General features: G+C 44.0%; 1 protein-coding gene across 21 annotated transcripts in view; it reads left to right on the top strand.

The window, feature by feature from the left end:
- The window catches only part of LOC147121217 (girdin-like), a 456,789-nt gene that overhangs the window by 373,916 nt on the left and 55,062 nt on the right, over positions 1-27,811 (top strand). For all 21 annotated transcript variants that reach the window (XR_015077512.1, XR_015077511.1, XR_015077513.1 and 18 more), the window contains 3 exons: positions 1,939-2,216; positions 9,710-9,853; positions 25,231-25,417. Coding sequence is in view for 18 of the 21 variants with exons in the window: in XM_085981375.1 (XP_085837501.1) it covers positions 1,939-2,216; positions 9,710-9,853; positions 25,231-25,417 (609 nt within the window). In the remaining 3 variants the exon portion in view is untranslated. The remainder of the gene's footprint in view (positions 1-1,938; positions 2,217-9,709; positions 9,854-25,230; positions 25,418-27,811) is intronic.

The raw sequence follows: 27,811 nt of genomic DNA, 5'->3' as shown, positions 1-27,811 counted from the left end.
GGTAGAGAGAAAACGGGTAAGCCTGACATCGGTAGTGGGGAAAATGCTAGAGTCCATTATAAAGGATGTAATAGCAGAGCACTTGGAAAAAAGTGACCAGATAGGACAAAGTCAACATGGCTTTACAAAAGGTAAATCGTGCTTGACTAATCCACTGGAATTTTTTGAGGATGTAACTGATAAAATAGATAAGGGAGAACCAGTGGATGGGGTGCATTTGGATTTTCAAAAGGCTTTCGATAAGGTCCCGCATAAGAGATTAGCGTGTAAAATTAAGGCACATGGGATTGGGGGCAAGGCATTGACTTGGATAGAGAACTGGTTGGCAGACAGAAAGCAAAGAGTTGGAATAAACGGCTCTTTTCCGAGTGGCAGGCAGTGACTAGTGGGGTACCACAGGGATCGGTCCTTGGACCCCAGCTGTTCACAATATATATTAATGATCTGGACGAGGGAACTAGATGTAATATCTCCAAGTTTGCGGACGACACAAAGCTGGGTGGGCGTGTGTGCTGTGAGGAGGATGCCGAGAAACTCCAGTCTGACTTGGACAGGTTGGGTGATTGTGCAGAAGCATGGCAGATGCAATACAACGTGGACAAATGCGAGGTTATCCACTTTGGTGTCAAAAACAGGAAGGCAGATTATTATCTAAATGGCAATAGATTGGGAAAAGGGGAAGTGCAACGAGACCTGGACGTCCTTGTGCACCAGTCGCTGAAAGTAAGCATGCAGGTGCAGCAGGCGGTTAAGAAGGCAAATGGTATGTTGGCCTTCGTAACGAGAGGGTTTGAGTACAGGAACAAGGATGTCTTGCTGCAGTTGTACAGGGCCTTGGTGAGACCACATCTTGAGTATTGTGTGCAGTTTTGGTCGCCTTATCTGAGGAAGGATGTTCTTGCCATGGAAGGAGTGCAGCGAAGATTCACCAGGCTGATACCTGGGATGGCAGGAATGACGTATGAGGAGCGATTGGGTCGATTGGGTTTGTACTCGCTGGAGTTTAGAAGAATGAGAGGGGATCTCATCGAAACTTATAAAATTCTAACAGGACTAGGCAGACTAGATGCTGGAAGGATGTTCCCAATGGTCGGGGAGTCCAGAATCAGGGGTCACAGTCTAAGGATAAGGGGTAAGCCATTTAGGACAGAGATGAGGAGGAATTTCTTCACCCAGAGAGTGGTGAACCTGTGGAATTCTCTGCCAAAGAAGGCAGTAGAGGCCAATTCATTAAATATATTCAAGAAGGAGTTGGATATATTTCTTAAGGCTAAAGGGATCAAGGGATATGGGGAGAAGGCAGGGACAGGGTACTGAACTTGGATGATCAGCCATGATCTCATTGAATGGCGGAGCAGGCTCGAGGGGCCGAATGGCCTACTCCTGCTCCTACCTTCTATGTTTCTATGTTGCGTCCCATGAATTTCCGTGCAGTAAATTCTTAGCGATTTAAAATATTTTATATATTTATATATTTTTTTACTCCTTCGGTCTCTTTCCTCTCTCTCTTAATCCAATCTTTCTTTCCCTCTTGTTATTTTTCTTTCTGTACCTGATTTGTTTCTAATTCACCCACTCTTAATTCACCTGTCATTCCTGTTTCTTTCTCGATCCTTAAATCTCATTGGTTAAGGTAATAGTGTTGATCCCGTTGTTCACTAACGTCCCAGATGCCTCGTTTTTACTTGCCACACTGTTATCAGTTTGCATTTCCAGCAACCTACATGACAAAAATTTTGAGCTGAAGGGTGCAGGAAAAGTCTAACTAACGGTGCATGCCATGAGAGGCCCTACTCCAGTAAAATCTGGGCCATTATGTTAGTTACAGAAAGAAATTGGACATTTTTGGAAACATTTCACCCTTGATTTTTTTATATTAAGCAGTCTAATGTTTATTAGACTATTTAACATTATAGTTAATTAACTTTTCTTTGATAGGTGGAACATTCTACACTGGGTTCCCAAAGTGCATCCTTGATGACTCAGAATTCTCAGCTTCAGAACCAGCAGTTGTCGTTGGAGAATGAGAATGAATCACTGATGAAGGAAAAAGAGGAATTGAAGTTATTGTATGATTCACTTGTCAAAGATCATGAAAAACTAGCGAAGTTACATGAGCATCAAGCAACAGAATATGAGGCTCTCATCAACAAACATGGAAGTCTGAAATTTGCTCATAAAAATTTAGAAATTGAACACAAAGATCTTGAGGACAGGTATAATGCAGTTCTTAATTGTTTTTAAAGTTTTCAGTCATTCAAACCTCAGGTACATATAGGAATAAGTTATCTCATGGAGAGGTCAGAAAGAGTATCACTTAGCAATATTGACCCTTTAAGGGATTTGCATTATTGTGCTGTCATTTTAGTCAAATAACTGTCACCTATTTTGCTGTATTTATCACTTTTATTCTGAATAGCAGCATCAGTTCTTTTACTTCCACTGCCAGCAGCTGTCTTCGTTGTTCCCTTTACACAACAGACTAGATTAATTTATTTTCTGTTTGCTAATTTTCATTCTAAATTGGTGGTTGAAGGCTGTTATAGCCAAAGTCCTGTGAAAGTCTTTTGGAAAGTTCATTATCTTTTCAAAAGCTTTGCCAAGTTTTGATAAAGTTTAATTTTCACTTGGTTATTAACACCATTTATCTCAATTGGTTACTTCTTTGTTCTCCTGGTATTAGCCTAATATACCTTAATGACTTTGATTCCAACTGATCAGTTCCAACTGCCAGTTTTAAAATTTGCTTTTGTTATCGTGGATTCTTGCCAGTGGACAATGGGCATGGTACCTGTTAATACTGTCTTCCAACATTGCTTGACTTTCAGAAGTGTGAACTTACTTGTTAGAAGACTATCTTGATGACAAGGGTATCTAGCTTAATTTCTCCAGGCAAAAGATCACCTCCTATTCCAGTTCAGAATCAAATTCAAGGTTTGTTTGTAGAAGCAATCAAGGTAAAGTGTCTTGGCAAGCAGCATTCCACACTGACATATAACTGACATAAGATTTCGTGTTGCTTCAATATTTGTCACAAATTTGCTTGACCTCCGGATTCTGTACCTGTTGCAGTGCCACTTTGTACTGGTTCTGATTACGTGGCTAGACCACCAAAGTATTTTACCAACATTCAGGTAATGCTCCTACAGATTAAAAAATTACAGAACAAGAAAAAGTCATTCAGCTCAATAAGGTGTTTTTCCTTCATAGACCACACATAATATGTCCTTTTATCAATTCTGCCCAACTTACTCCTGAGGGAGATAACCAACTGCAGGTAAATCTCCAAGAATTTGAAGCTTTGTAGCCCTAAGAGTAATTGAGCTAAACTCCAGAATATTGATCCAATTTTACAACTGATACTTGCAATTCTTAGAAGATGCATTCCACAGGAAGCTCATCCATCGTCCCAGCAATTAATGAGTCATCTTGGCCCATGAATATTTACTGATCTGTGTTGCCTTCAATCCTACCTGTATATCTTACTTAAAATCTTGCACCTGTACACACTGCTTCACTGCACACTTGATTCCTTATTGCCACATTGTCACACTTTGCTTCAACTTTTTTGCACATACGAATTAGGAGCAGGAGTAGACCACTCGGCCCCTCGAGCCTGCTCCGCCATTCAATAAGATCATGGCTGATCTGATTACTCCACATTCCCGCCTACCCCCAATAACCTTTCACCCCCCTTGCTTATCAAGAATCTATCTACCTCTGCCTTAAAAATATTCAAAGACTCTGCTTCCACCGCCCTCTGAGGAAAAGACTTCCAAAGACTCACGACCCTCTGTGAGAAAAAATTTCTCCTCATCTCTGTCTTAAATGGGCGACCCCTTATTTTTAAACAGTGACCCCTAGTTCTAGATTCTCCCACAAGAGGAAACATCCTCTCCACATCCACCCTGTCAAGACAGCTCAGGATCTTATATGTTTCAATCAAGTCACCTCTTACTCTTCTAAACTCCAGCAGATACAAGCCTAGCTTGTCCAACCTTTCCTCATAAGACAACCCGCCCATTCCAGGTATTAGTCTAGTAAACCTTCTCTGAACTGCTTCCAATGCATTTACATCCTTCCTTAAATAAGGAGACCAGTACTGTACACACTACTCCAGATGTGGTCTCACCAATGCCTTGTATAACTGAAGCGCATCCTCCCTACTTTTGTATTCAATTCCCCTCGCAATAAACGATAACATTCTACAGGAAACTCTCGATTTACCGGCACCCAAACAACCGGAAATCTCGGTTAAGCGGCAAAATTCAGGAGTCGTTTTTCTTCATATTAGTGGCCGTTTCTTGATTCTTGGCTGTGTAATCAGGGATTCCTGCACTTGTTGCTAAGCAACAGGGACGCTTGGTCTGTGGCCGGGCTTCTTGCACCTGTTGCTAAGCAACAGGGAAGCCTGGATTTGTTGCTGTGTACGGAGCTCTCGTACCTTTTAACTATAACTCTCTGTAATCCAGACTTTTTGATAAACCGGTCCTGTCGGTGCCGGATAAAAAAGAGTTTCCTGTATTAGCTTTCCTAATTACTTGCTGTACCTGCATACTAACCTTTTGCGATTCATGCACTAGGACACCCAGATCCCTCTGCACCTCAGAGCTCTGCAATCTCTCACCATTTAGATAATATGCTTTTTTATTCTTCCTGACAAAATAGACAATTTCACATTTTCCCACATTATACTCCACTTGCCAGATCTTTGCCCACTCACTTAACCTATCTTTATCCCTTTGTATCCTCCTTATGTCCTCTTCACAATTTATTTTCATACCTATCTTTGTGTCATCAGAAAATTTAGCAACCATACCTTCGGTCCCTTCATCCAAGTCATTTATATAAATTGTAAAAAGTTGAGGCCCCAGCACTGATCCCTGTGGCACACCACTCGTTACATCTTGCCAACCAGAAAATGACCCATTTATGCCTACTCTCTTTCCTGTTAGCTAGCCAATCTTCTATCCATGCCAATATGTTACCCCCTACACCATGAGCTTTTATTTTCCGCAATAACCTTTGATGTGACACCTTATCAAATGCCTTCTGGAAATCTAAGTACAGTACATCCACCAGTTCCCCTTTATCCATAGCACATGTTACTTCCTCAAAGAACTCCAATAAATTGGTTAAACATGATTTCCCTTTCACAAAACCATGTTGAGTCTGCCTGATTACCATGAACTTTTCTAAGTGCCCTACTATAATGTCATTAATACTAGCTACTAACTTCTTCCCTATGACAGATGTTAAGCTAACTGGCCTGTAGTTTCCTGCTTTCTGCCTCCCTTTTTCAATAAAGGAGTTACATTCGCTATTTTCCAATCTAATGGAACCTTCCCTGAATCTAGGGAATTTTGGAAAATTAAAACCAACGCATCAACTATCTCACTAGCCACTCTTTTAAGACCCTAGGATGAAGTCCATCAGGACCTGGGGACTTGTCAGTCCGCAGCTCAAACAATTTGCTCAGTGCAACTTCCCTGGTGATTATAATTTTCTTGAGTTCCTCCCTCCCTTCCATTTCCTGATTTACAGCTATTTCTGGGATGTTACTTGTATCCTCTAGTGAAGACCGTTGCAAAATACCTGTTCAGTTCAACTGCCATCTCCTTATTTTCCATTATTAATTCCCCAGACTCACTTTCTATAGGACCAACACTCACTTTGTTAACTTTTTTCTTTTTTAAATATCTATAGAAACTCTTACTATCTGTTTTTATATTTCTAGCTAGCTTTCTCTCATACTCTAATTTTTCTCTCCTTATTAATCTTTTAGTCATTCTTTGCTGTTTTTTATATTCTGTCCAATCTTCTGACCTGCCACCCATCTTTGTGCAATTATATGCTTTTTCTTTAAGTTTGATACTATCTTTAACTTTTCTAGTTAACCACGGATGGTGGGTCCTCCCCGTGGAATTTTTCTTTCTCGTTGGAATGTATGTATTCTGTGTATTCTGAAATATCCCCTTAAATGTCTGCCACTGCAACTCTTGACCTATCTCTTAACCTAATTTGCTAGTTCACTTTAGCTAACTCTGCTTTCATGCTCTCATAATTGCCCTTATTTATGTTTAAAATACTAGTCTTGGACCCACTCTTCTCTCCCTCAAACTGAATGTAAAATTCAATCATATTATGATCGCTGCTACCTAGGGGCGCCTTCACAGAGGTCATTAATTAATCCTATCTCATTGCACAATACCAGGTCTAGTATAGCCTGCTCTCTGGTTGGCTCCAGAACGTGCTGTTCTAAGAAACTATCCCGAAAACATTCCATGAACTCCTCATCTAGGCTACCTTTGCCTATCTGATTTTTCCAGTCTATATGTAGATTAAAATCCCCCATGATTATTGCTGTACCTTGCTGACAAGCTCCCATTATTTCTTCCTTTATACTCCATCCTACCATGTGGTTACTGTTAGGGGGCCTGTACACCACTCCCACAAGTGACTTCTTGCCTTTATCATTTCTCATCTGTACCCAAACTGCTTCTACATCCTGGTTTCCTGAACTTAGGTCATCCCTCTCTATTGTGCTAATACTATCATTAATTAACAGAGCCACCCCTCCACCTTTTCCTAGCTTCCTGTCCTTCCTAAATGTCATGTACCCTTCAATATTCATGTCATCCTGCAGCCATGTAATGGCTATCAGATCGTACTTACTTATTTCTATTTGCGCTATCAGTTCATCTGTTTTGTTTCAAATGCTACGTGCATTCATTTCCATTCTAAATTCCTGTATCCACTCTTATAATGGAAAACATCTATCATGTTGATTGCAGTCATGGGTGGCTACTGCAACTTCCTAGTTTGCTTGTGCTAGCTCAGCTTCCATCTTAATATTTTTTGACTAAGCTTCTGCAAGGTAAGGATTAATCTGGCCAATAAAGTTTTTAAACTTTTAATTGTTTATGTCTTCGGTTTAGCTTATAGTCAAATAAACATATAAGATTGTGAAGGGGTTGGATCGGGTGGATGCGGGGAGGATGTTCCAGATGATGGGTGAAACTAGAACTAGGGGGCATAGTCTTAGAATAAGGGGCTGCTCTTTCAAAACTGAGATGAGGAGGAACTACTTCACTCAGAGGGTGGTAGGTCCATGGAATATGCTGCCCCAAAAAGCTGTCGAAGCTACATCATTACATAAATTTAAAACAGAAATAGACAGTTTCCTAGAAGAAAAGGGAATTAAGGGTTACGGGGAGCGGGCAGGAATTTGGACATGAGTTTAGGTGCGGATCGGTCATGGCCCTGTGGGTAGCGGAGCGGGCCCAGGGGCCGTGTAGCCTGATCCTGCTCCTGTTTCGTGTGTCTAATTCTGTTAGATTCAGGAGATGGTTCTGTCATAATGGATTGGCGGTTAGGATCAGATCAGCCATGATCTTATTGAATGGCGGAGCAGGCTCGAGGGGCCAATTGGCCTACTCCTGCTCCTATTTCTTATGTTCTTATCTAATGCAATATTTTTAAAATAAAAAAATCAGCTTTCAATGGTCTTCAAAGATGTACCGTTTTCCATCCATTGATCTCCACTATTTTCAGCTGATGCGGAGACCCGAATTGTTAAGTTTACATGTGTATGTTTTTTTAATCTAAATTTAACAATACCAGAAAATTTACCCCTCAGAGGTCAATAATCTTATCTCCCCAACGCATACTGGACTCCGCCCCTCCCCCCCACCCCCACACACACATTTAGGAAAGAATAAGAACAGAAGGGGTGATATGGAACAAGGGGTGGAGAGGAAATGATGGTGATTTAAAAGATGGGGGAAAGGAGTGGGAAGGGGAGAACAAGAGGAACAGACAGGAAAGGCGGCGAGAGAATGTGAGGGGATGGACAGAGGAGAGGAGGTAGGACAAAAGGAGGAGGAGATGGGTAGAGGAGGTGGGACAGAGAGGAGGAGAAGGTACAGGAAGTGAAGAGGAGCAGGGAACAAATGGGATAGAGGAGGAAAGTGGGTTGGGAAGGTAGGACGAGATGAGCAGAGGAAGGGAGGAAAGGAAGGAGTGAATATTGAGTTGAGAAAGGGAAGGGGTATAGGGAGAAAGGGAATATTAAAATAACTCCATTCCTTGCTTTCTTCCCTTTTTGAACTACGGACTCTATCTTTTCTGCTCCCACCCATTCCACTTCCCCCCTCCCCCCCCCCCATCTTCCTTTCCTCCCTTCTCACCCATCCACCATGCCCCTACCCCCTCTGCTCCCTCCTGTCGTCCCTTCCCATTTCTCCCATACCCCTTCCCCTCCCCTTCTCCATTCCCCTCGCCCTCTCTCTTACCCCTCTTTCTCTCTTCCCCTCCAGTCTCCTCCTCCTTCCACCCCACTGTACTTCATCACTCCTTCTCTTCCTCCTCCCACCCCTTTCCTCATATTTAGATAGGTAGTAATAGCTCTCCCCAGGACTCTGCCAAGCGAGCAATCAGTCAGATCATAAACCTTCTGATAAAGGCCAAACTTTATCACAACCGTAGAGAAGGCCTAATTACAGTTGGTTCAGGACCTGTACTTTTGGCAACCTTTTTCTCACTGTACAGAACATGGTATTACTGGTATCTGACTAAGCAGTATAACATAAGTCAGGTATCTGGCAATCCTCCAGTTTCCTGTAATCTCTACTGTCATTAAACTGCCTTTTCATAAAAATACTCATTGATAAAGGATTAGATTTAACATTTAAAAAAATGTTTTGAGCTTACAAATGTAAAACCTTGAATTTGAAAAAGTTAATTTTGAAAAAGAAAATTTGTCATCTTTTGTTTGTTGTATTTCTGCTTCCACAGAAGCGTTAGAGACTTCACTTGGTAACAGGAACTCTAGTTGTCATCTTCAACAAGCTCCTTTTTCTCTCTGGAATTCACCTTAAAGTTGTGAGGCATTTCTCAGTTTTCCTGCTTCTTTTCATGATAAGAGCAATCTTTTTGCATTGATGGCCGAGTTCTGCAATAATTTCCAAAGCCAGTTGGAGAATTCCACTTTGAAGTCTCTTGTAATCCCTCTTAGACGTTCACAGCTATGTGTAATAATGCAAATACAAGTTAGTCATCTGTGAAATTTTCCATATGAAAACACAATAGCTTCAGGAACAACTAAAATGCCAATCCAAGGATTGATGGTAGCAGTGATATTTGTAGTGGCTAATGGAGAATTCTCTAAAAGCTCTTTTGAAGCTGAACTTTGTTATGCACTGATGATCACCATTTACAGCTATCCTGAAAAGTCACAATCATCTAGGAGATATTTGGTGCTTATATTGTTGACCTTAAGACAAATGTTCTCTGTGGATTGCAGCTGCAATTTCCATTCCCATCTATTTCCCTTTTGAACAGAGATCTTCATGTGGAGGGAAGGGGTGAGGAGCTTGGACCCAGGCAGTGTGATCGCAATCATACAACTGTATAAAAAGAGGCTTATTGAAGCAGCCTAGTATTGTCTTTATATGACAGCTTGGGAGAATAAGCACTTTGATGCTTCTGTGCTCTCAGTCCCGTAAACATGTAGGTCTTTACAGTCCCACTGCCAATTTCCATACTAATATATGCTATTTGTCTGTGGAAGTTTTTTTTTAAACCTTACAAGACACCATTCTTTTATGTCTTTTAAAATACTATATGTGTTCTCTGTAGTTTTGTATAGAATGTCTTGTCCTTTACCCATTATGATATAAACTTGATTCCAGCTAAATTGTGTGTGCAGATACAATGAGCTGCTGAAGCAAAAGACCCAACTGGAGGAGTTGGAGACAATTTTGAAAAAAGAGCAGGAGAAAATGCACCATGAAGCTGAAAAACATGAAACCATGGTGCATGAGTACCAGAAACTCTATAATGAAAATGACAGGTTGGTGGAGTCATTGGAAATTTTGTGCGTTAGTGTTCTTTTACTTGAGCACATAAATCTAGGTTGACACTCCAGTGCAGTGCTGAAGGGAGTTTTGCACTGTCGGAGGTGCCGTCTTTCGGATGAGACGTTAAATGCTCTCTCGGGTGGACGTAAAAGATCCCAAGGCACTATTTCAAAGAAGAGCAGGGGAGTTATCCCCAGTGTCCTAGCCAATATTTATCCCTCAATCAACATAACAAAAACAGATTATCTGGTCATTATCACATTGCCGTTTGTGGGAGCTTGCTGTACGCAAATTGGCTGCCGCATTTCCTACATTACAACAGTGACTACACTCCAAAAGTACTTCATTGGCTGTAAAGTGCTTTGAGACGTCCGGTGGTCGTGAAAGGCGCTATATAAATATAAGTCATTTTTCCCCCCCATTGTATTCCCACTCATTGGCCTTTTCCCATGATGTCATTCAGCAAAAAGGATGGAGCAGTCTGCGCTTCTGGCACTGGAGAAGGTGCAAAAAAGATTTACAAGGACGATACCAGAACTGAGAGATTAGACCTATCGGGAAAGATTAAACAGGCTGGGGCTCTTTTCTCAAGAAAAGAGAAGGCTGTGGGGGACCTAATAGAGTTCTTTAAAATTATGATGAGGTTTGATCAGGTAGACATAGAGAAGATGTTTCCATTTGTGGGAAGTCCAAAACTAGGGGTCATAAATATAAGATGGTCACTAATAAATCTAATAAGGAATTCAGGAGAATCTTCTTTACCCAGAGAGTGGTTAGAATGTGGAACTTGCTACCACAAGGAGTAGTTGAGGCGAATAGCATAGATGCCTTTAAGGGGAAGCTAGATAAGTATATGAGGGGAAAAAGTAATAGAAGGATATGCAGATAGGGTTCGATGAAGTAGAGTGGAAGGAAGCTTGTGTGGTGCATAAACACCAGTTGGACCGAATGGCCTGTTTCTGTGCTGTTCTGGTCTATGCTTCAGACTTTTTTTAATGTCGCTCTCAGTACTGCTCCATTTTGTCTGATAGGCAGCAGGTAGGTTTTCCAAGTGCAAGTTGTGTCTGCATTCTAATATTTGCTTAGCTCATTAAACAGGAGCTACTTTCCCAGTGGCTGAATAACCTTTAGAGATTATCCAAATCTAAATGATAGTTGCTATTGACAGGTTCAAATACAGAACTTGTGGATAGGATTTTTGTAAATTTACATTTTTTTTTGTTCTGGGATGTGAGTGTCGCTGCCAAGGCCAGCATGTATTACCCATCTCTAATTGCCCTTGAGAAGGTGGTGGTGAGCTGCCTTCTTGAACCACTGCAGTTCTTGTGGTGAAGATACTCCCACAATGCTGTTCAAGAGGGGGTTCCAGGATTTTGATCCAGCGACGCTGAAGGAATGGCGATATATTTCCAAGTCAGGATGGCGTGTAACTTGATGGGGGCACTTGCAGGTGATGGTGTTCCCCTGCGCCTTCCGCCCTTGTCCTTCTAGGTGGTAGAGGTCGTGGGCTTGGGAGGTGCTGTCGAAGAAGCGTTGGCGAGTTGCTGCAGTGCATCTTGTAGACGGTACACACTGCAGACACGGTGCACCAGTGGTGGAGGGAGTGAATGTTTAAGGTGGTGGATGGGGTGCCAATCAAGCGGGCTGCTTTGTCCTGGATGGTGTCAAGCTTCTTGAGTGTTGTTGGAGCTGCACTCATCCAGGCAAGTGGAGAGCATTCTATCACACTCCTGACTTGAGCCTTGTAGATGGTGGAAAAGCTTTGGGGAGTTAGAAGGTGAGACACTCACCGCAGAATACCCAGCCTCTGACCTGCTCTTGTTGCCACGTATTTATGTGGCTGGTTCAGTTAAGTTTCTAGTCAAAGGTGACCCCCCCCCCCCTCCCAGGATGTTGATGGTGGGGGACAGTGATGTTAATGCTGTTGAATGTCAAGGGGCGGTGGTTAGACTTTTCTTGTTGGAGATAGTCATTGCCCAGCACTTGTGTGGCACGAATGTTACTTGCCACTTAGCAGCCCAAGCCTGAATGTCGTCCAGGTCTTGCTGATTGCGGGCATGGACTGCTTCATTTTCTGAGGCATGTGAATGGAACTGAACACTGTGCAATCATCAGTGAACATCCCCACTTCTGACCTTATGATGGAGGGAAGGTCATTGATGAAGCAGCTGAAGATGGTTGGGCCTAGGGTATTGCCCTGAGGAACTCCTGCAGCAGTGTCCTGGGGCTAAGATGATTGGCCTCCAACAACCACAACCATCTTCCTTTCTGCTAGGTATCACTCCAGTCATTGGAGTTTTCCCCCTGATTCCCATTGACTTCAATTTTACTAGGACTCCTTGATGTTAAGGGTAGTCAATCTCACCTCACCTCTGCAATTCAGCTCTTTTGTCCATGTTTGGACCAAGGCTGTAATGAGGTCTAGAGCCGAGTGGTCCTGGCAGAAGCCAAACTGGACATCGGTGAGCAGGTTATTGGTGAGTAAGTGCTGCTTGATAGCACTGTCGACGACACCTTCCATCACTTTGCTGATGATTGAGAGTAGACTGATGGGGCGGTAATTGGCCGGGTTGGATTTGTCCTGCTTTTTGTGGACAGGACATACCTGGGCAGTTTTCCACATTATCAGTTAGATGCTAGTGTTGTAGCTGTACAGCTTGGTAGAGGCGTAGATAGCTCTGGAGCACAAGTCTTCAGCACGACAGCCGGGATGTTGTCGGGGGCCCATAGCCTTTGCTGTATCCAGTGCGCTCAGCCGTTTCTTGATAGCACGTGGAGTGAATCAAATTGGCTGAAGACTGGCTTCTGTGATGGTGGGGATCTCGGGAGGAGGCTGAAATGGATCATTCACTTGGCACTTCTGGTTGAAGATGGTTGCAAACGCTTAAGCCTTGTCTTGTGCACCTGCGTGCTGGGCTCTGCCATCATTGAGGATGGTGATATTCCTGGAGCCTCCTCCTTCTGTTAGTTGTTTAATTGTCCACCACCATTCACGACTGGATGCGGCAGGACTGCAGAGCTTTGATCTGATTCGTTAATTGTGGGATCGCTTGGCTCTGTCTATAGCATGCTGCATGCATGTAGTCCTGTGTTGCAGCTTCTCCAGGTTGGCATTTCATTTTAAGGTACGCTTGGCGCTGCTCCTGGCATGCTCTTCACTCATTGAACCTGGCTTGATGGTAATCGTAGAGTGAGGGATATGCCAGGCCATGAGATTACAGATTGTGGTCGAATACAATGCTACTGTTGCTGCTGCTGATGGCCCACAGTGTCTCATGGATGCCCAGTTTTGAGCTACTAGGTCTGTTCTGAATCTGTTCCATTTAGCACGGTGGTAGTGCCACACAAAACGATGGAGGGTGTCCTCCGTGTGAAGATGGGACTTCGTCTCCACAAACACTGTGCGTTGGTCATTGCTACCAATACTGTCATGGACAGATGCATCTGTGACAGGTAGGTTGGTGAGGACGAGGTCAAGTAGGTTTTTCCCTTGTGTTGGTTCTCTCACCACCTGCCACAGGCCCAGTCTGGCAGCTATATCCTTCAGGACTCGGCCAGCTCTTTCAGTAGTGGTGCTTCCGAGCTACTCTTGGTGATGAACATTGAAGTTCCCCCACCCAGAGTACGTTCTGTGCCCTTGCTACCTTCAGTGCTTCTTCCAAGTGGTGTTCAACATGGAGGAGTACTGATTCATCAGCTGAGGGAGGACGGTAGGTGGTAATCGGCTGGATTGCCCATACTTGACCTGAAGCCATGAGATTTCATGGGGTCCAGAATCAATGTTGAGGACTCCCAGGGCCACTCCCTCCCTACTGTATACCACTGTTCCGCCACCTCTGGTGGGTCTGTCCTGCCGGTGGGGCAGGACATACCCAGGTGTGGTGATGTAGAAGTTTGGGTCATTGGCTGAAAGGTATGATTCTGTGAGTATGACTGTGTCAGGCTGTTGCTTGACTAGTCTGTGGGACAGCTCTCCCAATTTTGGTGCAAATCCCCAGATGTTAGTGAGGAGGACTTTGCAGGGTCGACTGGGCTGGGTGTGGCGTTGTTGTGTCCGAAGCTGGTGCCTAGGTCGATGCCAGGTAGTCCGTCCAGTTTTATACTTATTATTTCATGTAGCAAGATGATGTAAGGGGTCGTTTTAACGAGCTTATGGTGTGCTAGATCGGTTTTGATTTCGCACTGCTCGTGAGCGGTTCCGAAGTGCTCCCCCCTCACCGGTTCTAGACACTGGGCTTATTGCCAGACATTGCCAGCCCAAAGATATGCGGGTTAGGTTGATTGGCCATGATAAAAAATTGGCCCTTAGTGTTAGGGGGGATTAAATACGTGGGGTTACGGGGATAGGGCTTGGGTGGGATGGCTGTCGGTGTAGGGACCGGGTGCTAGGGTTTGGATGATCAGCCATGATCTCGTTGAATGGCGGAGCAGGCTCGAAGGGCCGAATGGCCTACTCCTGCTCCTATCTTCTATGTTTCTATGTAACCTTGATGTGTGGCCCAACTTGTGACTCGGAAGACAAATGGATCAGGTGAGACAAGGTGAGTTTTAAATCAGAAATATCTTTATTTTCAAGGAGAATAAACACAGAGAATGCAAGAATCAATTTAGACAAAAATCATTAGCACATCTCCCAATGGGAACTAAAATTTAACACACAAGGAATAACTTTGACTATCTTAAATCATACAACAATTCTTAATCAGCGGTATACTAAAACGGGGGTGGGAAAAGCGCACGGACACATCGAGGGATAAATCACACTCCTGAATTACAAAACCCTTAATGTTACAAACCCTCCCGTTGCTAAAATATACCTCAACTATGTCAGTTAGGTAGAGTTGGGCCTTTATGCTCACCAGAATTTTAAAACCCTCCTGGACCTTGGTACTCCTTGTTACGTCCGGGATCTCCAATCTTCCTTATGGGACCGGCTCCTGGACCCGCTCTCCTGCACAAACTTGGAAGTCCTCCGAACTCCTCGCGCCGTCTCCTCTTCCGCACGGTCTTCGAACTCCTGATGGTATCTGGACTTGGACTTCACTGCTTCTTGTGGATCTGTCTGAGTCTGGCTGAATCTCTCCTCCTGCACAATCTTGTGGGTCCTCCTCGCTTTGTCCTTGACCTTGTGTCTGTGTGAATCTGTGATGGATCTGTCTGAATCTCACTGAATGAATGTCTTGCTGTCGATTTTCCCTCAACAGTTATACTGTTTCCTTGCCCTTATCTCGGCACCAAATCAGGGGTTTTCTTTTGTCAAGGTAATGGGCAGGCTGCTTTGACAAAAGCAAGTACTTTATTTTAATGTCTTGTAAATGAAACTGATGGGATCTGTCCTGTGTCCCTCTGAGTTTGGTACAGATAATGTTTTTTTTTCTGTGCTCAGCGATTTCAGAGATGGGTTTGCGTTTTGCTAGCAATTAGCGCACCTCCAGGTGCAAATACTTTTGTTTATGAGTTCCTTACTGCTGTAACCATATTATCATATCAATAGCAGTAAGTTCTGGAATCTTCTAATCGGTGATGACTCAGGCTGCTGTAAGATACTGCTGGTCTGTCCTTTTGAACTGAGCCATGAGAACTGTCAACTCCATCTTGTGTTCTCACAATGTGGCCATTTCAGGGGTTTTACCAATCTAGACTGTATTTTCTGGATTTTGCGAATCCTACAATGAGTGGCGTCCACAATGTACTTTCCTAATGGTGAGAGACTAGGAGCTATGGAGGAGCAAAGGGATTTAGGTCTCCATGTACACAAATCACTAAAAGCCTAGTGCACAGATACAAAAAGTAATCAAAAAGGCTAATGGAATGTTGGCCTTTTTGTCTCATGGGGTTTGGAATACAGAAGTGTGGAAGTGATGCTTCAGTTATACAGAGCTTTGCTCAGAAATTATCTAGAGTACTGCATTCAGTTCAGGGCAGGAAAGATATATTAGCCTTGGAGTGGGTACATTTCAGATTCTCCAAAAATTATACCCGAGATTAAAGGGTTAAATTATGAGGGTGGGCTGTATTCCCTTGAGTTTAGGAGTTTGAGGGGTAATCTAATTGAGATGTTTAAAATGATAAAGGGATTTGATAGGGTAGATACAGAGAAACTATTTTCTCTGGTGGGGGAATGGAGAACAAGGGGGTATAATCTTAAGCTAGAGCTAAGCCGTTTAGGAATGTAATCAGCACTTCTTCATACAAAGGGTAGTTGAAATCTGGAACTCTTCTCTCCCGGCCCCTCCCCTCCCCCTTCCAAATGGCTGTGGATGCTCAGTCAATTGAAATTTTTAAGCCTGAGATTGGTAGATTTTTGTTAGGTAAGGTTATTGAGGCATATGGAGTTGAGGAACAGATCAGCCATGATCTAATTGAATGGCAGAACAGGCTCGAGAGGCTGAGTGGCCTACTTGTGTTCCTATGTGCCAAAGCATAGAGATGAAAAAGAGAGCAAGAGACCTCTGGGAGGAGTATAGGAAGTTGCTAAAACAGGTAAAGAGAGATATTGGAGGTGCAAAAAGAGCCCTAGATGACCACAATACTGAGAAATTCTAGCAACACGAGTACAGGAAACTTTGTGATATCCGGCACCGACGGGACCGAGCTGTTGACGTCCCATCAAAACTGCTGGACAAACCAGCGCTAATGTTAAAACATACGGAGCTTTTGAGCTCCGTATCTAGCAACAAACCCTGTTGCTTAGCAACAGCTTCTAAACAGTCAGCCGTACCTTGCAAGCGTCTATGTAGCTAAGCAACAGCTTCAGCTAGACCTTGCAGAGCCTGACTGGTGAAAAAAAAGCAACGAAAAGAAAAAAAACCTAATGAAACGGCTCCTGATTTTTGCCGGTGGATCGAGCAATCCGGACAGTTAACCTCCGGATAAACCAAAGTTTCCTGTAGTTTGAAAGGATGTCACGGAAAAATGTGAATTTGAAAAAAAACAAAATACTTGAAATATTAAATAAATAGGGGGAGAAATTCATTATAGCCCCGTTTGGGGCAATAACTTTTAAAAGTTGGAAAAATTACTAATGTTTCTCAACTTTTATAAAATTCGGCTTTGTGCTCCAGGAAGGAAGTGGAGCGTGAAATCAAGTGCTCCACTTACTTTCTGGAGCGCAACAGGCGGGGCGACAGGTGTGCAGCGCTGCACAATCGTGCAGCCTGCTGCGTTGGAAGACTCCTTCCCTCCCTTAAAGGGAAGGGCCATCGATGTAGGCTCTGCAAGGAAAAGCAACTTACCTGGTCTCTGACAGCAGCCGCGATCCGGTCCGATCAGCCCGATGCACTTAGCAGAGTGCTGGGCTGATCGAGCGCTCTTGTAAAAAAGGGGAAAAAACAGAAAGCGAGCATTTGATTATTTTTTTCGCTACCTCAGCCACCTCGCCTATAAGTATTGCCCCCGAAGCGCCTGGCCTCCCGATGACCGCCTCCTGCAGCTGCCGGTATTGTCGCCCGGCAATGTTGCAGGGGACGAAACCGAAGTTCAGGTCCGGGGCAATGTGCACGGCGATGACGTCACGATCTCCGGGTGAAGGAGATCGGGGTGCAACACCATACTGCCGCCACAAACCTCCTGTCGAATTTAGCGGGAGGCGATATTCTCGCTGCGCCCAGGCAGTGAGTGGTTAGCGCCCCGTTATCACCCCCGGAGGTGATAACGGGAGGTGCAAATGTACCCAATTTCTCCCCCATAGTTTCTAGACATATTGAAATGGATAATACAAATTTCTTAACTAATTTGTACTACATCCAATATGTAGGATTTTGAAGTCCGTATGATAGATAAGTAAAAAGATCTAAGACCAATAAACCACTTGGATCAAATAACATACAGGGTGCTGAAGGAGATCCAGGAAAGAAATTTGTGGGGTACTGACTATCGTTGGGAAAGAAACATTGGGCACTGGTTGAGGTTCTGAAGGACTGGAAGCAAGAAAGCATGGTATCTACATTAAAAAAGGGTGTTTAAATGGATCTATTTGCAATTGCAAGTCATTAGCCTAATAATCTCAATAAAAAGATCGAGATTATCCCAAGAGGTAACTAGAGAAGTATCTGTATAATAACAACATAATATTAAACAGCCAAAATGGATTTAGAAGCGAAAAATTGCACCTGACAAAACTTCCTTGATTTCTTTGAGGATAAAATAGTGAGACTACCTACAATATTGTTTATTTAGAATTTCAGAAAGCCTTTGACAAATTTCTTTTGCAAGACTTAGAATTCAACTAAATGTCACTGGAATTATGGATAGAAATGGAATGGATAAGTTAATTAAAAATAGGAGAGAGAAAAGAAAGACTCCATTTATATAGCGCCTTTCACAACCTCAGGACATTCCAAAGTGATTTACAGCGAATGAAATACTTTTGAAGTGTAGTCACTGTTGTAATGTAGGAAACACAGCAGCCAATTTGTGCACAGCAAGCTCCCACAAACAACAATGTGAGTGACCAGATAATCTGTTTTTTTTAGTGATATTTGTTGAGGGATGAATATTTGCCAGGACACCAGGAGAACTCCCCTGCTCTTAAGAACATAAGAAATAAGAGCAAGAGTAGGCCATGCGGCCCCTCGAGCCTGCTCCGCCATTCAATAAGATCATGGTTGATCATCGACCTCAACTCCATTTTCCCGCCCGATCTCCATATCCCTTGATTCCCCTAGAGTCCAAAAATCTATCTATCTCAGCCTTGAATATACTCAAAGACTCACCATTCACAGCTTTCTGGGGCAGAGAATTCCAAAGATTTACAACCCTCTGAGTGAAGAAATTCCTCCTCATCTCGATCTTAAATAGCCTACCCCTTATCCTGAGACTATGCCCCCTAGTTCTAGACACTCCAGCCAAGGGAAACAACCTCTCAGCATCTACCCTGTCAATCCCCTTCAGAATCTTGTATGTTTCAATGAGATCACCTCTCATTCTTCTAAACTCCAGAGATTCTAGGCCCATTCTACACAATCTCTCATCATAGGACAGCTCTCTCATCCCAGAAATCAATCTAGTGAACCTTCGTAGCAGGACTTCCCTGCTTTTATACGCCAACCCCCTTGAAATAAAGGCCAACATTCCATTTTCCCTTTTTGATTACTTGCTGTACCTGCATGCTAACTTTTTGTGTTTCATGCACAAGGACCACCCCCCCCCCCCTCCCCCAGGACCCTCTGAACTGTAGCGTTTTGTTATCTCTCCATTTAAATAATAGTTTGCTTTTTTATTTTTCCTCCCAGAGTGGATAACCTCGCACTTTCACACATTATACGCCATCTGCCAAATGTTTACCCACTCACTTAGCCTGTCTCTATCCCTTTGCAGATTCTTTGAGTCCTCTGCACAACTTGCTTTCCCACCCATTTTTGTATCATCCGCAAACTTGGCTACATTACACTCGGTCCCTTCATCCAAGTCATTAATGTAGATTGTAAATAGTTGAGGCCCCAGCACCGATCCCTGTGACACCCCACATTTGCCAACTGGAAAATGACCCATTTATCCTGACTTTCTGTTAGTTAGCCAGTTCTCTATCCATCCATGCTAATATATTACCCCCAATTCCGTGAGAGCTCTTATCTTATGCAGTAACCTTTTATGTGGCACCCTATCGAATGCCTTCTGGAAATCCAAATACACCACATCCACTGGCTCACCTTTGTCCACCCTGCTCGTTACATTCTCAAAGAACTCCAGCAAATTTGCTAAACATGATTTCCCTTTCATAATACCATGCTGACTCTGCTTGACTGCAGTATGATTTTCCAAATGCCCTGCTACTGCTTCCTTAATGAAGGACCCCAGCATTTTCCCAACAACAGATGTTAGGCTAACTGGTCTATAGTTTCCTGCTTTCTGTCTCCCTCCTTTTCTTAAATAGGGGAGTTACATTTGCGGTTTTCCAATCCGCTGGGACCTCCAGAGTCCAGGGAATTTTGGTATATTGCAACCAATGCATCCGCTATCTCTGCAGCCACTTCTTTTAAGACCCTGGGATGCAGGCCACCTGGTCCAGGGGACTTGTCATCTTTTAGTCCCATTATTTTACCAAGTACTATTGTCTTAGTGATAGTGATTGTCTTTAGTTCCCCCCTCCCAGTGGCCCCTTGATTATCCATTATTGGGATGTTGTTGGTGTCTTCTACCATGAAGACAGATACAAAATATTTGTTCAGAATCTCTGCCATTTCCCTGTTCCCCATTATTAATTCCCTAGTCTCATTCTTTAAGGGACCAACGTTTACTTTAGCTACTCTCTTCCTTTTTATATACCTGTAGAAGCTCTTACTATCTGTTTTAATATTTCTTGCCAGTTTACTCTCATAATTAATCTTCTCTTTTTTTAGTCATCCTTTGCTGGTTTTTAAAAATTTCCCAATCCTCTGGTCTCCCACCAATCTTGGCAACATTGTATGCCTTCGTTTTCAATTTGATACCATCCTTTACTTCCTTAGTTAGCCACAGATGGTGCTCCCTTCTCTTAAAATCTTTCTTTCTCACTGGAATATATTTTTGTTGAGAGTTATGAAATATCTCCTTAAATGTCCGCCACTGCATTTCAACTGTCTTACTCTTTAGTTTATTTTCCCAGTCCACTTTAGCCAGTTCTGCCCTCATGCCATTGTAATTGCCTTTGTTTAAGATCAGGACACTGGTTTGAGATACAACTTTCTCACCCTCCAACTGAATTTGAAATTCAACCATGCTATGATCACTCTTTCCTAGAGGATCCTTTACTATGAGATCATTTATTAATTCTGCCTCATTACACAGTACCAGATCCAAGATAGCCTGCTCCCTGGTTGGTTCCATTACATACATACCGAAACCATCCCGGATGCACTCTATGAACAACTCCTCAAGGCTACCATGGCCAATTTGATTTGTCCAATCAATATGGAGATTAAAATCACCCATGATTATTACTGTACCTTTTTTACAGGCCTCTATTATTTGTTGATTTATACTCTGTCCAATAGCATTGCTACTGTTCTGGGGCCTGTAGACTTTTTCCCCATGTTATTTTTTATCTCCACCCAAACCGATTCTACATCCTGATCTTCTCAGCCAATATCACTTCTCACCACTGCACTGATCCCATCCTTTACCAACAAAGGTCAGAGCTGGGGCCACTGCTTTTTTTGATATATATAAATGACCTGGATATTGGAATTCAGAATAGAATTTCTAAATTTGCCGATGACACCAAACTTGGGGGTGTGGCAAACAGTGATGATGATACCAATCGACTGCAGCAGCACATAGAAAGGCTAGCAGAATGGGCAGACAAGTGGCAGATAGAATTTAATACAGAGAAGTGTGAGGTGATGCATTTTGGCAGAAGGAACAGGGAGAGGCAATATACACTTAATGGCACAGTTTTAAAGAGTGTGCAGGGACAGAGGGACCTGGGAGTTAATGTGCATAGGTCCCTGAAGATGGCAGGACATATTGAGAGAGTGGTTAGCAAAGCATATGGGATCTTGGGCTTCATAAATAGAGGTATTGAGTACAATAGTAGAGAAGTTATGCTGAACCTTTATAAAGAACTGGTTAGGCCACAACTCGAGTATTGCGTCCAGTTCTGATCACCACACTTTAGGAAGGAAGGCACTTGAGAGGGTGCAGAGGAGATTTACCAGAATAGTTCTGGGGATGGGGGATCGTAGCTACAAGGACAGGTTGGAGAAGCTGGATTTGTTTTCATTAGAGCAAAGGAGGTTGCGGGGTGATTTGATAGAGGTGTACAAGATTATGACGGGTTTGGATAGCCTAGACGGGGAAAGGCTGTTCCGACTAGTTGATGGTACAAGGACCAGGGGACACAGATTTAAGGTTTTGGGCAAGAGATACAGGGGGGATATGAGGAAAAACGTTTTTACGCAACGAGTGGTGAGAACCTGGAACTCGCTGCCAACGGAATTGGTGGAAGTGGACACACTCAATGATTTCAAGGGGAGACTGGATAGGCACTTGAGGGAAATAAACTGGCAGGGCTACGGGGATAGAGTGGGGGAACGGGACTGAATGGATTGCTCTACAGAGAGCCGGCACGGACTCGATGGGCCGAATGGCCTCCTTCTGTGCCGTTATGACTCATTTATCAGTGTTTAATTTAACACCCAGGAATCAATCTAGTGCTACAACTGTACAGGGTATTGGTGTGACAACACCTTGAGTACTGCGTACAGTTTTGGTCTCCTTATTTAAGGAAGGATGGCCTAGAAATTCAGTGGGCTGCGCCACCAGTTAGCACCCAAAGAGGGCACTCAGTGGCTTTAGCGCCACTGGTCACACCTCCCACGATATTTAGCGGGGCGCTAATGGCGGCGTTAGCCTGTAGCGCTGCGCCGCCACCGATGACGTCATCGGTGTGCGCAGCGCCCCGCTCCCGCCCCGATCACCATATTTGGTCGCGCCCGCCTCTTTAACGCCGGTCGCAAATCGCGACCGGTTCACAGGGCCTACCTGTGGTGGTAGTGGCGCAAGTTAAGGTGGAGGTGCGGGGCGGCCGCTTTTTCGGCGGCCGCCTGCCAGCACCTCCGTCCCCGGCCTCCTAAAAAAAACCCCCCCCCCCGCGGCATTGCCGGCTGTTTCCCGAGAGCCCGGCACTTCTCCTTGGTGCCGGGCTCATTTGCCGGCACTCGCGAGCGGGGATCGCGCTGTTGCAGGCACCTCCCCCTTAACAGTGGGAGGAAGGCCTGCAGTACCGCAGCGTGCCGTGCCGCAGCGTGTGGCGCTGTGGCCCTTAGCGCGGCGATATTCAGGGTGAGCGCCCCAAGCGGGGCGCGGGGAGCCTCGAGTAGCGGCCCGCTTCCATTTGGGGCGCAGAAACTGAATATCGGGATGGCGCAAGTGGCTCCGCTCACAGCAGTAATTCCGGCGCCCAGGCGAGCTTGGCGCCCCAAACGGCGCCCAACTGAATTTCTAGGCCGATATACTTGCATTGAAGGCAGTTCAGAGACGATTCACACGGTTGATTCCTGAGATGAGGGGGTTGACTTATGAAGAAAGGTTGAGCAGGTTGGGCCTATTCTCATTGGAATTTAGAAGAATGAGAGGTGATCTTATTGAAACATATAAGATACTGAGGGAGCTCGACAAGGTAGATGCAAGAGGATGTTTCCCCTCGTGGGGAAATCTAGAACTCTGGGGCATAGTTTCCGAATAAAGGGTCCCCCTTTTAGAACTGAGATGAGGAGGAATTTCTTCTCTCAGAGGGTCGTAAATCTGTGGAATTCTCTGCCCCAGAGAGCTGTGGAGATAGACAGATTTTTACAAGATAAGGGAGTGAAGGGTTATGGGGAGCCAGCAGGGAAGTGGTTTTGAGCCCAAGATCAGCCATGATCTTATTGAATGGCGGAGCAGGCTCGAGGGGCCAAGTGGCCTATTCCTGCTCCTAGTTCTTACGTTCTAACACCACTCTCTACCATCCTCCAGTCTGAAGAACAGCCATTTACCACAACTTGCTGTTTTCTGTCCTTAAGCCAATTCATTATCCAAGCTGCCACTGACCCACCTATTCCATGAGCCTTCAGTGTGGTACTTTGTCAAACGCCTTCCTAAAATCCATGTAGACAACATCCATTGCATTCCCTTCATCAATCCTCCCTGTTACTTCATCAAAAAATTAAATTAGATTAGTCAAACACAATCTGCCTTTTACAAATCCATATTGGCTCTCCTTAATTAGCTTAAGCCTCTCCAAGTGCCCGTTAATTTTTTTCCTTGATTATTGTTTCTAAAACTTTACCCACCACTGATGTTAAACTGACCGGCCTGTTGTTACTAGGATTGTCCTTGCACCCTTTCTTGAACAATGGTGTTTCATTTGCCACTTTCCAATCCTCGGGCACCTCCCCCGCATCTAGGGAAGATTGGAAAATTATGGCAAGTCGTTCCGCTATCTCCTCCCCCAATTCCCTTAGCAACTTGGGATGCAAGCTATCTGGACCAGGCGACTTATCCACTCTAGTACATCCTGTCTATCAATTTTCACCCCTTCCATTGCTTCTACCTTTTCCACTTCTACTGATATTTTGTCAGCATCCACCTCCTTAGTAAACACCGATAAATTGCGTATTCTAACCTTGCCCTGCACCTCTAAGCATATATCACCTTTGTCCCGAATAGGACCCACCCCGCCTCTTACTACCCGCTTACTGTTTACATGCCGATAGAAGATTTTTCGGTTCCCTTTTATGTTAACTGCCATTCTACTCTCATATTCTCTCTTTGACAATCTTATTTTCATCTTCACTTCCCCTCTCAACTTATTGAATTTGGTCTGGTTCTCCCTTGAAGAATTCACCTGACATTCATCATACACCCTTTTTTTTGTTTCATCATCTTCTCTATCTCCCTTGTCATCCAAGGAGCCCTTGCTTTGTTTCCCTTACCCTTCCCTCTTGTTGGAATGTACCTAGCCTGTACTTGGAACATTTCCTCCTTAAAGATCTCCCATTGTTCCATTACTGTTTTTCCTGTCAGTCTTTGGTTCCATTTTACTCTGGCTAGATCCTTTCGCATTGCATTGAAGTTAGCCCTATTCCAGTTTAGAAGTTCCACTCTAGATTGTTCCATGCTCTTATCCATTGCTAACCTAAATCTTATGATACGATGATCACTCGTACTCAAGTGTTCTCCCACAGACTTGGTCGATCTGGCCCACCTCATTCCCCAGCACCAGATCCAGCAATGCCTCCTTCCTAGTTGGGCCAAGAACATACTGGTCAAGGAAATTCTTCTGAACACATTTCAGAAATTCCTCCCCCTCTCCCTTTATGCTTGCATTATCCCAATCGATATTTGGGTAATTAAAGCCCACCAATTTCACCACTCTATAGCTCTTGCATATCTCTGCGATTTCCCTGCAGATTTGCTCCTCTACCTCCTTCTCACTATTTGGAAGCCTGTAGAATACTCCCAATAGCGTGATCATACCCTTTTTGCTCCTCAACTCTAACCAAATGGATTCTGTCCTTGTCCCCTCAAGAACATCCTCTCTTTCCAACACTACAATGTCTTCCACGTGTGCACATGTCCAATGAGTGCATGTTAGATGAAAAAATGTGCTATAAACATACAATTAATTGGATTGAATTAGCATAGTGAGATTTAGAAAGAGATCTGGGCTTGTTACTTTCAATGTTTAGACAATGTGGCAAAAACAATTTAAAAGCTGACTGGGTGCTAGGATATAAAGCCAGGAAAGTAGTGTGCGTGTGCGTAGAAAGAAAGTGTTACAATGGGAATTAAGGTGCTTGGAGGAAGGATCTTTCTCATCCTTGACTTTTCTTGTTGTGTTCTACTTTATGCTTTAGTGTACAAAAAGGCAGCTGTACAAGAAATAAACTATTTATTTCTCTGTTTGAAGATTGAACCAAATATACAGCCATTTGTTAAAGGAGAATGAAGGTTTGCAGTTGGACCACAAAAGTCTAAAAAGCTTACTGAATGGTGCCAAGCTAGAGCATACACGATTGGAAGCTGAGTTTGCAAAACTGAAGGAACGGTACCAACAGTTGGATATCACTTCCACTAAACTAAACAACCAATGTGAGGTGGGTGTAAATTCTTAAAGCTTTCATAATAAACTGACTGTGATAGAGATCCAAAAAAACAGCTTTGGTATAATACAACTCACCTTCCCCATGCACAGATGTGGTTGCAAATAGATTTTTTTTTTTTAATTAAACGGTAAAATCTGTTTCAAATACAAAAAAAGGGGGTACAGTAGTTCCAATCTTTATAGAATGTAAGCAAGAAATTAAGGTTGAGATTTGTAAGCAATTTAGAGAGCTTTGCTCCAATAATGAAGTTGTAATAATGGGGTATTTTAACTCTCTTAAAGCAGACAGGAGTAGGCACAAGATTGTGGTCAAAATAGGGAAGAGTTTCTGGATTGCATAGAAAGCCATTTCCTTAATCAGTACATTGCTGGTCCAACAAGGAAAGATCAAACGTGTTTTCTCAGGTGAAGCTGTTTTTTTACCCTCTTATGTAGCATGACTGAATTAAAGAAGGCAGAACCATACCAAATCTTAGACAAAATTCAATATTGAAATGAGGCACCTGCGGTCATTTCGGACCACAAGAGCATGAGCAGGGAACACCCATTACTTGAAGATGCATCTGTTGTACCATGTTCCAATTTGGCTGATAAGGGCAGGAGAGGGGAGAGTGTTGGAATTCTTAATGATTCGGACTTGATACCAATTGGTTACAGTAAATCTGTTATTAGTATACACAGCAGAGATCAATACCTTTCCGTGTATGATAGCAGTAATTTACAGTTCTGAATGGTTATTACCCGTTCAGTCGTTGGACAGAGTAGCGCGCGTCATCTTCTTTAGCTAGGTAGGTGTTAGGCTCCAGCCAGCATTACGTCCACCTACAGAAGCTCGACATCCCTCATGGATCTTCTATCTGTGTACTTGAATGTTCGCAAACCAAATAGCGATTAACTCTTTAAATTCTTACAAGATAGAGGTTTCTGGGTCTCTCATAAAATCGTCCAGCAACAACCAGCTAAACCTTTGGATTCAAACACCAGTCTAATATTGGCCAAAATGAGTATGTCAGTGCCCAGAGCATCCAGAATAATAGACAGAGTCAACATAACTTTTCCTTCTTCCTCCTCCCCACCAACCAACCCAAGCTGCTAAACTGGTGGCTTACACACACCTGGGGGCAAGTGAGAAAATCTAGTTTTATCCAAAACTCTTAAGTGCCACAGTCCAAATTTTGAACTTAACTCCTAGTGGAAGCCATAAAAGTGAACAGGCTATTTCCCAGCAAAACTTATTCATTTAACTGTACTATTTTCCTTTCTCCACCTCTGCCTCAGCTCATCTGCTGCTGAAACCCACATCCGTGCCTTTGTTATCTCTGGGCATGACCATTCCAATGCTCTCCTGGCCAGCACCCTCCGTAAACTTGAGCTGATCCAAAACTCTTGTTGCCTGTATCCTAACTCTCACCAAGTCCTGTTCACCCATCACCCCTGTGCTTGCTGACTTATATTGGCTCCTGGTCCAGCAATGCCTCGATTTTAAAGTTTTCATCCTTGTTTTCAAATACGTTAATGACCTCGCCCCTCCCTATCTCTGCAACCTCCTCCAGCCCTATAACCCTTCAAGGTTTCTGCGCTCCTCCAATTCTAACCTCTGACGCAGCCCCAATTTTCATCGCTCAATCATTGGCGGCCTGCCTAGGCCCTAAGTTCAGGAATTCCCTCCCGAAATCTCTCCACCTCTCTCTCCTTTAAGACGCTCTTTAAAACTTACCTCACCAGTGCTAATACAGGTAGACTATCCTTTATCCGAACTTCCGAAAACCTCTAAAAACCGAAAGTTTTTTCGTTCAGTGTAAGTCGCGCGCACGACATGACCAGAGTGGCACACGACTTACGCTGAGCAGGGCAGAGGGTCACAGTGTTCCCTCCTGGGTAGGAGATTGCAGGCCGAGCCGGGCAGTGTGAAGGAGGTACCGGGAGAGTGAATCCAACAATAAAGCGGCCCGTCCGATAGCTGCAGCGGCCCGTCCGATATTCTTTTCTCCTCCCCCCACCCGCCCCCCCCCGCCCCGAACCGAACCGCGGCCCGTCCGATATTCTTTTCTCCCGCCCCCCCCACCCGACCTGACCCGGCCCGTCCGATATTCTTTTCTCCCCACCCAACCCGACCCAAACCGCGGCCCGTCCGATATTCTTTTCTCCCCCCCCCCCCCCCACCCGACCCGACCCCCGACCTGATTTGCGGGCCAGCTTAGTAGGAGTCGGCCGATGTCCGGCTTTCCAGAGAAGCAGGAAGGGGAATGAGACACAGAACAGTCGCAAGAGGTAGCCTGAACTTTTAAAATTTATATTAAATACAAATTTCCCAGTCTTATAATAATACCTTCTGAAATCCGAAAAATTCCGAAAACTGAAACTCAGCTGGTCCCAAGGATTTCGG

The sequence above is a fragment of the Somniosus microcephalus genome, chromosome 3, assembly GCF_052327205.1.
Source record: "Somniosus microcephalus isolate GS21.2 chromosome 3, FLI_Smic_1.0, whole genome shotgun sequence".
Lineage (NCBI taxonomy): Eukaryota > Metazoa > Chordata > Chondrichthyes > Squaliformes > Somniosidae > Somniosus > Somniosus microcephalus.
Note: the sequence above shows the minus strand (reverse complement) of the source record. Positions and strands in the feature narration are given on the sequence as shown.